Source organism: Tyto alba, unplaced genomic scaffold (genome assembly GCF_018691265.1).
Source record: "Tyto alba isolate M040663 unplaced genomic scaffold, T.alba_DEE_v4.0 Super-Scaffold_8, whole genome shotgun sequence".
NCBI lineage: Eukaryota > Metazoa > Chordata > Aves > Strigiformes > Tytonidae > Tyto > Tyto alba.
This window is the reverse complement of record NW_024881329.1, coordinates 18751046-18763572: the sequence shown is the minus strand read 5'-3', so window position 1 is coordinate 18763572 and position 12527 is coordinate 18751046. Positions and strand designations below refer to the sequence as shown.

At 44.6% G+C, this 12527-nt stretch overlaps 1 protein-coding gene across 2 annotated transcripts; it reads left to right on the top strand.

Moving 5' to 3' along the window:
• Window positions 1–666: 666 nt before the first annotated feature.
• FADS1 (fatty acid desaturase 1) lies at window positions 667–10927 on the top strand. 2 transcript variants are annotated; one of them, XM_042785110.1, is made up of 13 exons: window positions 667–760; window positions 791–987; window positions 3553–3663; window positions 3956–4153; window positions 4977–5078; window positions 5249–5377; window positions 6857–6917; window positions 7042–7118; window positions 8164–8261; window positions 8618–8714; window positions 9303–9382; window positions 9818–9943; window positions 10701–10927. In XM_042785110.1, the coding sequence occupies exons 2-13, from the start codon at window positions 793–795 to the stop codon at window positions 10750–10752; spliced, it is 1326 nt and encodes a 441-aa protein (XP_042641044.1). In that variant the 5' UTR covers window positions 667–760; window positions 791–792; the 3' UTR covers window positions 10753–10927. The 2 variants fall into 2 exon arrangements, with proteins under 2 accessions (XP_042641044.1, XP_042641043.1); XM_042785109.1 differs by having other exon boundaries at window positions 679–987.
• The last annotated feature ends 1600 nt before the right edge of the window (window positions 10928–12527 follow it).

The window sequence follows — 12527 nt, the reverse complement described above, 5'->3', positions numbered from 1 at the left end:
ATTTCTTGCATACCAACTGTTCCCTCCCAGTTTTATGCAATCAGAAATCAAGGTGCATTTACCTAATTTTCCTGCTTGGAAGTGAAGGCATTTAAACAGCCCTGGCACCGGCATGGACACCTTTAGGAATGCATCTAGTAACTGGCTATTTTATGAGCAAACCAAGACGTTGAGGTCTATAGGGTGCTCTCAAACATATTCAAAATAATTTCACCTTGTGCCCATGGCTGCACCAACACTGTAGTACAGTGATTTACTGCAGTCTGGACAGCCGAAAATTATAGAATCACAGGATGGTTTGGGTTGGAAGAGACCTTAAAAATCACCCAGTCCCACCCCCCTGCCCCGGGCAGGGCCCCCTTCCCCCAGCCCAGGGTGCTCCCAGCCCCGTCCAGCCCGGCCTGGAACCCTTCCAGGGAGGGGAAATGCCAGGCAGCTGCCTGCTGCGGGGGGCCCGAAGTTTGCTCCTCTCCCGTGATTTCCACCCCCCAAACCCCACGCCTGCAGCCACGCTGCCTCCACCTCCGGGTGCAGGAACGTCCCCCCCACACCCCCCCTCCAAAAAAAAGAGGCGGGAGCAAGGCGAGCGGGACCCAATGGGAGTGGGGGGAATGGAGGGTAGGCGGGGCTTGGTGGGGCGGGGAGGCAATGGGAGGGCGAGGTCGTTAAGAGGAGGTTGGGAAGGAGTGAGGAGGAGGGGGCGGCCGGCGAGGAGCCGAGCCGAGCCGAGCCGAGCCGAGCCGAGCCGAGCCGAGCCGAGCCGAACCGAACCGAACCGAACCGAACCGAACCATGGAGGACTCGAAGCCCGGCCCGGCGCTGCGGAGCTTCACCTGGGAGGAGATCGGTCAGCGGAGCGGCCGGGGGCCGGGGCCGCAGGAGCGCTGGCTGGTGATCGAGAGGAAGGTGTACGACATCAGCCGGTTCTACCGGAGGCACCCGGGAGGCTCCCGGGTCATCAGCCACTACGCCGGGCAGGACGCCACGGTGAGGGGCGGCGTGTCCCTCCCCGGGGCTTGCAGGGCATCTCTGGGTGGGATGGGGGGGGTGGGGCTTGGGGCAGGAGAGGGTCGTGTTCCACGCACCTACCGGGTCAGCTCGGCTGTGCAAAGGGGCATGCTGAATTTCGGAGGTTTTGCAAGGGAACAGTTTTGAAGGAATAACCGAAATGTATGCAAATAGGGTGGCCACAACCAGCCACAAATCTGGGGGAAAACCCATTCATTTTTGCACCCATACAGTACATAAGAATACCCTTATTTTTACACGTGTCTAGCCACAGGCAAGATCTGAACAGAAACACACGAGGTACTCATAGTGACACTGGTGTGTGCACAGACACTTATTTTTTGCAAGTATGTCAATGCATTCAGCCTCCTCTAACTTTAAAAACCCAGCACGATTTGTCCAAGAGATGGCAGTAGTGCAAAGTATTACTGAAAGTCGCGGTTCAGTTTGTTTTGTGTTTTGTTTGGGGTTTTTGTTTGTTTTTTTTTTTTTTTTTTTTTTTTAAATCATACATGTCTGAACGCCAATGACTATTGCAAAGCAGAGTAAGCATTGTTTGACTTGGCAGCAGGATGTGGGTGATTTTGTCAGTGTATTTCCTTCCTTTGCCTGTTTATGTCTTTCATGAAAGAAAACTCATTTCTCCAAATGTAAGTATTTAGACTCAAAGGCAGGTATGGGATGTTGAAGCTATCTCGAGAGTGGTTTTGATGGACTGTTTCAGTCCAGTTTTCTCCCTGAGCAGAAAGGATAAAACAAGATCTAGTGCTTTTCTTCACTTTATTATAAGCGTATAATTTAAAGACAAAGATAATATGTGATTTTGTACATGCTTCAGGAGGCCAGGATGTGCAGAGGCATTTTCGAAGCCCCGTTGCCATTGTGGGATCAGAAGTGGGTCGGTGACAGCGGCCAGCACGTCAGGCTGAGCACAGTTAGATGCTCACATTGCTGCCAGCTGCATTCTTTAGGTGCTGTCATCTGTGTCACTGCTGGGTGCAGCTGAACTGCTGACTGCTCAGGAACCCCAGCCAAGTAAATTCCAATTTTTCAAATCGTTTTGTCCTGGAAATGTAATGAATCAGGCTCCTCAAAACCAGAAAAACTGGAAAGGAAGATCATGTTTAGTTTGCTGAATGCCACTGGAGTGTTCTGATTTCTAGAAGGTGGAATCTGCAGCCCCTTCAGCTCCCATTAGGATTGCACTGCCAGGTTTTACAGCCTCCATAGAAGGGATTGGTCAAAATGTGTGGTACCATCCTCCTCTGATCCGCTCACATACTCCTCCCCATTTTTTTTTTTCCCCTTCAAACTAGAAAATGCAAATACATTCTCCTCTTCTCTTTCCCTCCTCTAGTCACATAAGCCTGAGCAGAGAGGATGCTACATCTGAAATACAACAGGGCTGACCCAGAGCTGGCAACATCAGCTGTTTTTTTTAACCCCTTTCTTAACTAGAGATCTTTTAAAAGGACAATATATTTTAAAAGCATGCAGTGACGAGCTAGTAATTGTAGTGCTGAATCGTGAGTGGTGCAGGAAGCTTACAGACTGATGTGCAGTGGGCAAATATTGCCTCAGAAAAGGAAAAACATCCTTAAACTGAGGGAGATTGTAAAATATATGCTAGTTTGGACACTGGGAGAGAAATACGCAAAAGGAGGTAAATGGGATATCTTCAGTAGGAAGTAGATGTCAAACTGTCATGTGTACTCAGGGGATTTGTAATCTAAATTAGTAATAGAATAGAATCTACAGTGATAACAATTACTAGTGATTTTTTCCCCTGGCTGCCTGGTTGCCATGGAGATTGATATTATCTTTAAATGATAAAAGTAACTGTCTTCCCTAACAGGGATCTTTTCAATGGTAAGGAAATAAAAAAAGGCCTTTTCATGGGACTGTTCAGAAACATGGAGGGAAATCAGATGGGAAACAGGAGGCAGGTAGCAAGAAAACAAAACTATTCTAGGAAGATGTGGCAGGGTGTTCACTGGGGATTGCCAAGGAAGCATGTCTGGAACAACGTGGGGTTTTTGAGAGACTGTTGTGTGTCACCAGGAGTTGCCATCACCTGTTTGTGTCCTGCTTGTCCCATTGTTTTTCCCAGTTCAGCTAGCGGATTCAGTTTTTGTGCCAACGTCTTGCCCTCCTCCCTAGTCAGACTTTCATTTCAGGATATAGAGCCTGAAGAAAAATAAGGTGGAAGCTAAAGACAAAATAGAGACAAAGTTGTTGAGATGATATATCTTCAGTTTCAACCAGGTGTGAAATGTTCACATTCACAAGTAAGAGGCAAGTAAGTCCATATTTCTTGGTGACCTGTACTTAACAGCATCCAGATAGAAAATGATACAGAGAATTCAGCTTCAAATAATAATTTATGGTCTGAAAAAAGTGGTGAGATTTGTGACAGTAAGATCTGGTTCAGCCATCTCCATTAGTCAGGTTGCTTTCTTCTCTCCAGGATATCATGAAAGATATTTCTTTTGCTGCCACCTGAATGATTGTTTTTCTCATCTTGTTCCTATATCTGTATTTCAGGATCCTTTCATAGCATTTCATCTTGACAAGGCACTAGTAAGAAAGTACATGAGTCCACTCTTAATTGGGGAACTGGCACCAGATCAACCCAGCTTTGAGCCCAGCAAGAATGTAAGTATCTCAAAAACTTGGTATTTGGGTTGAAATTGTGCTCTTCAACTTCTCTTGCTGGTAACTGGAATTCCCTGTACATAAAATGATAGTATCTTTTGGAATCACTGTGTTGGTCTGAATCTTCCCCTATACTTCATGTCATTATTAGTAGTTTTAGTGAAGATTTGTCTCCAGGTGACCCTCAGATTTTCCCCATTGCCACAGCAGCTCCTTGAGCGGGGAAACTGAGCTCCTCTTTGGGTTCCAGAGGTATTTCCAGACTAGCAGATACTCTTGGGTCTCCCCACAGAAAAAGCTGGTAGAAGATTTCCGTGAACTCCGTGCAACTGTCGAGAAGATGGGGCTTCTCAACCCCAACCGCACCTTTTTCATCCTGTATCTCTTTCACATCTTGGTGTTGGATGTTGCAGCTTGGCTCACCATCTGGTATTTTGGAGCATCCACAGTGCCTTTCCTCTTCTCTGCCGTGCTTCTAGGCACTGTCCAGGTAAGCAGCTAGGCAAAAAGAAGCCCCAGAAACATCAAAAGCCAACCCTTTGAGACTTAAGTGCTCATTACCATAAGCACAGGAGAAATCTTATCTCCGTGGACTTCCCCAAATCCTGCTTCTCCCTGGGTTCCACTATGGGGGCAAAATCACAGCGCCACGACATGCTGCTTTGGCAGAGCAGGCTTTGTCCTGCTTTTTCCTTACCGTAGTCTGTCAAAGCCCTCCTTATTTCCTGCCTTCTTCATACAATGGAAGCCATGCTACACTTTTGGGGTGCCCTGTGCCAGATCTCCGAGGCACTGCAGGGGCCAAGCCGCCACGTTCCCATGGGAACTTGCAGCGAGGTAGAGGAGAGGGCAGAGCCGCTCTCAAAGCCCCAGCTATTTCTCCCGTGGCCAGCTGATCCCCTTGGAATTACAAGTACTCGGAGGAGGCAGCAGCAAACTGCTTCTTAAAGGAGACTTTGTTGCTGCTTTCAGTGCAGTTTTATAACAGAATAAATGCTGTTTCTGAGCTCTGTAACTTTTTTTTTTTCCTCGATGTTTTTTTTTCCTTCCTCATGAAAACTATCTGGGTCTAAAAGTCAGTCATTAGGCAAAGTCTGGACTGCTGTGGTATATAGTAAAAGAGAAGTGTTTGGACTGGGTCTTAGTAGTGGAAATGCTCTCTCTATCCAAGGACACGTTGTGAGGGGCGTGGGAGTGGGAGAAGAGAAAGCGCTTTTCCGATGTGGAGACTCCTGACGTCTTTTTTCTGCAGCAGCACTGTTTTGGGTTAGGGGTTTTTTGTTGTTTTGTTTTGTTTTGTTTTTTAATTCCAGGCACAGGCTGGCTGGCTCCAGCATGACTTTGGACACCTTTCAGTCTTTAGCAAGTCCAGATGGAACCACTGGGTGCACAAGTTTGTGATCGGCCATCTGAAGGTGGGCATTCAGTGCTGAGAGGGACTGCTAGCGCCTTGCCCGGGATGCTCTGCAGCCCAAACCAATCTCAGTATGAGAAGAAAGCAAATGCAAGAAACTACTGGGGAGGGAGGACTAAGGGCAGAAGAGACAACTTCTTTACGGCACTCTCTTCTCATCCCTTCCTGCAGGGAGCACCAGCCAGCTGGTGGAATCACCTCCACTTCCAACACCATGCTAAACCCAACTGCTTCCGAAAGGACCCTGACATTAACATGCACCCCTTATTTTTTGCTTTGGGAAAAAGACTCTCTGTAGAGGTGAGACTTGGTGAAGGCTGGGAGGTTACAATATTAGGATTCAATTTTGTAAAGCTGCAGAGAGCTTGGAGATTAGTGCCTGGTTGGTTTGGTTAATGAGCTGTATTTCAGGAATTTGGAGAAGGTGCATCTTGGCATTAATGGCCTTTGAAAAACAGGAATAAAAACTATCCTGATGCACCACTAGCTTCCATATGCTTAATGCTGCAACCATTTTTTTATAGTTTTTGCCCTAATATAATCTTGCTAGGGGTTGAAATTTTCCACATTTATTCTGAAGATTTAAAACAAAACCACCAAAACTGCTTCTGTAAAATTAGAAGTACATCCAGAAAATGGTTTATTGACCTGCTGCTTTATAAAGTGCTACATTGCCTTCCACTAGTCCCCAATATTCCTTAGTAATACTTCTGAGATTTTTATATTCTTAAAATTTCAATAGAAGTTATTTTTGGTATGTTTGAAAATAAGAATGAAATTTTTGTCACAATTAAAAGTTCGTATTTCTCTGAGAGACTTGCAGTTGAATGAAGATAAGATTGGAAGTTGTTCTCTTTAACAAGACCAGCTTTAGCTAATTGTAGTGTTTTGGGAGATGAAGCAGTGGATGTCAATTAAGGACTATCTGGCATGTTTACAATTACTGATCAAAGAAGCTATTTCAGTGGTCTCAGTCTGACAGTGGGTGTCAGACTGGGTCCCACCTGGAGTCCAACTCTATTTCTGAACTCCAAAGTTAATTGAATGACTTTAGCATTTGCTGGTCCTTTACAAAAATAGTTACATAAGTTCATAGTGTCACCTGGCTTAACTGCTCTGATTTGCATTTAAATTAAGGGAGGGCTGCTATTCGGAATTGGTTTGGACATGTACAGGGATATAATGGAGTTTCTCGGGGAAGTCAGTGACGTGATCTGTTATGTTTATACAGTGAATACTGAAAAATTAGCAGCCTCAGAGGGAGGGTAATCTATTCACCTCTGTTCCTGTGGACACAGTTTAATGTCTAGATGCTCATTTCTGTGCTTTGGAGATTAATTGCAAGTAGGTGGGATTTCTACACACTGTAATCTTTATTAATGGTATCACAGATTTCCTTTTTTTTCCCGAAGCTCTATATAGACAGCAAACTCTTCTCAGTGACTCATGTAGTTTTTGATTTAGCTGTTGTTAGGCAACTGTGCCCTCTGTAGGGAAAGAGTTTCCAGTGCACATTGCTCTCTGTGGTGCAAGGGACTGACTACCCAGCCTCTCGTGCATCCAAGGCAGGGATGAAAACTTATTGTAGCAGTCATAGATTGAAGTTCCAGGGGATAGTGAAGCCAATGACATGGTGGATGTTGGCATGGTTTGATAGGGCATCTCTTTCAAAGGTTGGGAGATAGCTATATCTGCATTTCTTTGAAAGCACAGGTAGGAGTGTATGCACAGATGTCTTTAGCTGTCTTCACGGCTTGAGTAATTTGCTTATTTTAACAGCTTGGTGTGCAAAAGAAGAAATTCATGCCTTATAACCACCAGCACAAGTACTTCTTCATCAGTGAGTAACTCTACCCTTTTGCAGTTCTATGGACAGCATTCACTCAACCCCTTCCTTTTCCAGTCCATCTCACTGGGATAGAAGGGCACAGTTAACATCTCTGTAATCTGTTTCTCCGCTCTAGTTGGCCCTCCAGCTCTGGTGCCTCTTTACTTCCAGTGGTACATATTCTACTTTGTGGTACAGCGAAAACAGTGGGTGGTAAGTCAGCTCCACATTGCCAATGGTGACTTCTTCTTCTTTTAGAGATACATTTCAGTGCAAGAAATTACTGGGAGGAGCTCTGAGCTGTGTATCTCTGACAAGGGGTTGTGGGTGTATGATCTAGGAAATAATACCTCTGCTGTTCTGCTTCAGCCTAGGCTATGTGTCTGGAAGCATTCCTTCTTCTGCAGAGCTGATGTTCATATAGAACTTGTCCTTCAGGTAGCATGAGAGTCTAGTTTAAGGTAGAAGTGGTCATTCTGACCACTCTTTTTTGTTTTCCCAAGCCAGTACAATAAAAACTTATGGGCACAGAAAAAGGGGAAAAATAGCAGAAATCAGGGGGGGTTACAGGAGGATTCCCTGTGCTTCCATTTTGCAAAATGATATATTAAAAGTCAGGTAGCTTTCAGGTAGCTAAAGTTGAATCCTCACAGTTCAATGTGAAGTGCAATAGGGTATGTGACTTTCAGAGTTTTAAAAAGGTAATTTTTCAGGGAAAAATCTAAGACCTTGAGAAATAATATGGGGTTTAGAGACTTTAGAAAAAGTGCAGAAAAAAGAAGGATCTTCTCTGAGACGTAGGAGTTAGAGACAAGGCATCTTGGCTGGTTTATTCTTACCCAGGAGATGGGACAGTCAGGTGAAAATGAACATGAGGGAAATAAGAGTTTGCAAGAAATGTGAAGAGGAACAGAAAGGATACGATAGAAGAAAACCACAGCTCTTCATTCTTTTAATTGGCTAGGTTTTTGGTTTTCTCACTGATTTCTTTCTCTTTAGATCCAGATGAAAATGTGATGCTTTAGAGCAAGTCCTCTCTAGTGTTTGCCCTGTGCTGGGCTCATAAGACCAGGATAATTCCAAAGCACAGGAATAGCTGGGGAGTGGCTGTGTGTCAGATTGCTTTGTGATGGGACCGGGGAGGAAAATCTATTATATTATGTGAGGTTTCAAAGGGAATGCCACACAGAGTGAATGGTAAATTCAGAAGCCAGTAATTCTCCCACTTAATAAGTTTTATCTGTTCCCTATACTACAGGACCTGGCCTGGATGCTGACCTTCTACATCCGATTCTTTCTCACCTACTTGCCCTTACTGGGGGTGAAGGGTATCCTCGGTCTTCATCTGTTAGTCAGGTATCAGTCAACTTATAATTCCTCCATTTTCTTTACCCAGTTCCTATCGATCCTTCGTGCCAGTTTTTCTTCAACCCCCTGCTCATCTTTCTCCTTGGCTCCCTGTTCTTCTGTCTCCTTATGCCTTTCAGCAAGGCAGAGGTGGTTGTCTGTTGGGCATGTGTCTTTAGAAGGTAGAAAGTGTCTCTGTAGAAGGTAGAAGTCTTGTGTAGGTCTGATCTGCTGACCAGATGTTTGGCCTTCCTGGTGTTGATTTTATCAAGCAGTGACTAGCTTGTATGTGTACAAGCGTTTTCTACTGACTTGTTACGGCATAGATGTGAGTCAATATTGGTTTTGTGTGTTTGTATGCACAGGTTTATAGAGAGTAACTGGTTTGTCTGGATAACACAAATGAATCACATCCCGATGCACATCGATTATGATAAGAATGAGGACTGGTTCTCTACCCAGGTAAGATCTTCTTTCCAGAACCTGTGACTTTGAAGGTGAGAAGTTACAGTTCTGGGTATGTAATGCCCAAGACAGCTGATCATGGAAGTGATGGGAATGGAGAGGAAAGCATAAGCATCTTGTCCTCACTGTGTGACGAGTGATTAGTGCAAAGAAAGAAGGTGCAGAAGTGGGATGGAGGCTTCAAATGCTGAGCATAGATACCTTAATGAAAATAATGAGAGATGCTACAATGCTCTTCAGATGGGGAGCTTTCTGTGCATGAAGGATGCAGATCTCTTGTGTGCTGTCTTTTATTTTAGCTGTAAAGCCATTACACAGGATTTTTTTTAGGTGAGAGAGGTGAAAGTCATGGTTGTTTTGTCTTATCTCACTGGGGAAGTCAAGTCTGTTCTCCTAAATTATGTCCCTAACGATGGTATATCACAGCATGGCCATCTTGACTGGAGATAGCTCTTGGAGTTGCTGTATTCAGCTAGAAGGCACGTGATGATAAGGAATTTGTACCTGCTTACTGTTGTGTTTGGCACATGTAGGAGAAGGGGCATTCTTAAAACAACACTTAAATGTTGCTGTTTTTTCTCTCAGCTCCAGGCAACCTGTAATGTTCATCAGTCCTTATTCAATGACTGGTTTAGTGGACATCTGAACTTCCAAATCGAGCACCAGTGAGTTGAAGCATGGGTTGGGGATGTGAGGGAATTTCAAGGAGTGCTAGTTACACTAGGTTTGAAGAGCCTACAAGGTCCCTGTCTCTCTATCAGCTAATACAGGAACAAAAGATAATGTAGGTAAATTTTGTGCTTTTTATATGGGGATGGAATGGGAACTCCAAGTGATGGGTCAGAAAATTTTTGGAGCACCGTTGCGTACCAACATTACTTCAGATATGAGTAGCATGGCACAGGAGTGAGAATTACCAACCTCCTGGTTAGTTAGTACAGATAGTGACTGAAGTGACATGAGGCAGACCACAGCCACTAGTGCTCTGTAGTGGGCACAAGGGGAGGCTGAGGGACTCCCAGGCTTGGGCACAGAAGAGGGGCAGGAATTCTGTAGGGTGGTGATGGATGCCACTGAATCACCATATTCTTTTCCTACAGCCTTTTTCCTACAATGCCTCGACACAACTACTGGAAGGTGGCTCCTTTGGTGAAGTCCCTGTGTGCCAAACATGGCATTGAGTACCAGTGCAAGCCACTGCTCACCGCCTTTGCAGACATAGTGCAGTATGTATCAACCCGCTGCATTCCCCAAATGAAGGGTTTTCCAATATTACGGAATGAACAAGTGAGGGACATGCGAAGGGGAGGGGCAGCCAGCTCGGATCACAGAAGTTCTGTGAAGAGCTGTAGATAGTATAGATGACTATGAAAGTGATTGGAAAATTGTTCAGCCACGGTGCTGTTTTCAGTAGCAGCAGAGTGAAGGTGTCAGTAGGAATGACCTAATGGGGAGCTCCCTTTCTTCAGCTCTGAAGAGTCAGAGGTCAGTAGGTTGCCAGGTGCCCCTGTCTCCAAGTATGGTCCAGGGAAAGAGGTGTTTTCATAAAGATGAGTTTGAACTGTCATTCATTTTTCCTTTTTTTCCTTCCTTTCTTTCCCTCCTTGCCCCCCAGATATTTCTTATTCCATTGAAAACTCATGTGGCTCTCTTCTGTCGTGCTTACTCCTTTTGTTTACATTCTAATTGTTTGCTTTAGACTTCCAGTCTTTGTCTGATGTAGCCCCAGTGGTTTGGTTCTTCTTCATCTTTCCAAGGAGCTGTAGTCTACATTGCCTTGCCTCCAAAGATCTCTGAGCAACCCGATCTAGTTGAAGATGTTCCTGCTTATTGCAGGAGGGTTGGACTAGGTGGTCTTTAAAGATCCCTTCCAACCCAAACCATTCTGTGGTCTCCTTTGCTTAATCTTCCCCCAAGGCGTTGTTCCCTGGGTGCTGTATTTCATTACCTTGCTTCTAAGGAAATGTGGTTTTCTCTTGGCAGCTCTTTGAAAGATTCAGGGGAGCTCTGGCTTGATGCCTATCTACATAAATAAGAAGCAGTGGATCCTTGCAGAGGAATTCCCCACCCTCCTTGCCTCCTGTGGTGGTCACCATGAAGATACTGCACAGATGAGAGAGAGCTGGCTAAGCCAGAGGTGGGGAGGTGGTGTCGCTTTATTTGATTGATGAATGTGATTAATATGTTTTTTTAAAAAGATGTGTTTTTAATTATTCTTGTGCTTCTTTTGTTCCTCTTCTCTGCTACTGAGTTATGGGGAAAAGCTGAATGGTGGAGGTTATGTTCCGCCAAGCTGGAGGCAGCTTTGGGACTGAGAACAGATTCCTTTTTGCTTATACTTCATTTACTGAATATATAGGAGGGAAGTCTCTTACCTAACATAGGCTTTTGTGAGGTGGCTCTCATTGTGAATGTAGTAAGAAAGCTGAGACAGTATGAAATCAAAGAACACATGAGTTAGTGAAATGTGGAAGCAATAAGGAATTGTGTAGATACAGTATTTTCAAATACCAAAATGTAATTAACAATGGCAATAGAAATGCCCAAATCAAGGAGCAGTGAGGAGCACCTGAGAGCCCAAACCAATTTGTATATATGTGGGTGAGGAGGAGAAGGTGAAGGCAGCAGTTCTGTAGGAAAAAGCATGAGGAAAAAGATCTAATTGGCGCCCTAATTGAGGTAGAGAAACAGGAAAGTGGAGGTTACTCCAAGTGCAGGCATGTGGATGTGAGAGCTCGACATGGCATATTCTGTGGGAAAGCTGCCCTCCTCATCTCTCCTGTGGTGAAAGCCTCTCGGTTAGTTGCTCATTGGTAACCTCCCATGGAGTCTCTACAAGTGGTTTCCACCGCGCCATGCTTCTGAGTGTTATTGAACCCATTACTGGAAGTCAGAAGAGACAGAAATATGGCACTTGGGATCCTTACGAGGGTGACTAAGGAAGCAAAAGGGTAATCGGTCTGTGGTCATCTGAAGCTTCACTCTTTTGAACCTCTGAACTGATGAATGATTTGTTAAGTGGAGAGAACTCAGGACTTCTGGCCCGTGGCGCAGGAGGTGTTCCTGTCTGAGCTCAGACATTTAATGGAGGTATAAAAGTGTTAGTAGTTGGGGTACTGTTCAAATGCATTGAACTTTTTGATCAGCAGCCGTGGGTGGGCTGCATACCCATAGGCACGCATCAGCCACACATTGCTGGTCGTTCTCTGTTGGATGATGTACCTTCAGAACACACACCAAGAGGGCATGTACTGTGTGATTTATTGGAGTGTTAATTAGCCTTACTCCATTTCCTGGTGTCTTTTCGTTTACTACACCAGTGTTACAGATGCCAAACTAGGATATAGCACCTGGCATAACACTAATGAAGATGGCTCTGTCACCCTGTTACCTTAGTGATGGGTGGCTTAGTCTCCAGAGGGATGGGTTGATTTTGAGGAAGATATGGTGCTTCTTCTGATTAATATCTAAAAGGAGCATGGCTTGTGAGGAAATGGAAGAAATGCATCTTCCCAGACCAAGGGTGCTGTTAAGCACGGAATAAAATTGTAATGAAAATAATAAAATAACCATGAAATCATTGATACCTGTTGATAAAGACCATAAAGGAAATGGGCCTTAGTTACTCTTCTACCTTGTTTTTTCCTGCTCCTTTTCTTTCCCTTTTATTATTTGAACTGTTGATGGAGGAAAGTCTAATAATAAAATTCTTTATCTTACCAATTATTGCTGTCATCAGCGTAAAATATGTCTGCACAAGAGTCTGCACTCCATAATGTGGAACAAATGCCCTTCCACAGATGCGAAGAG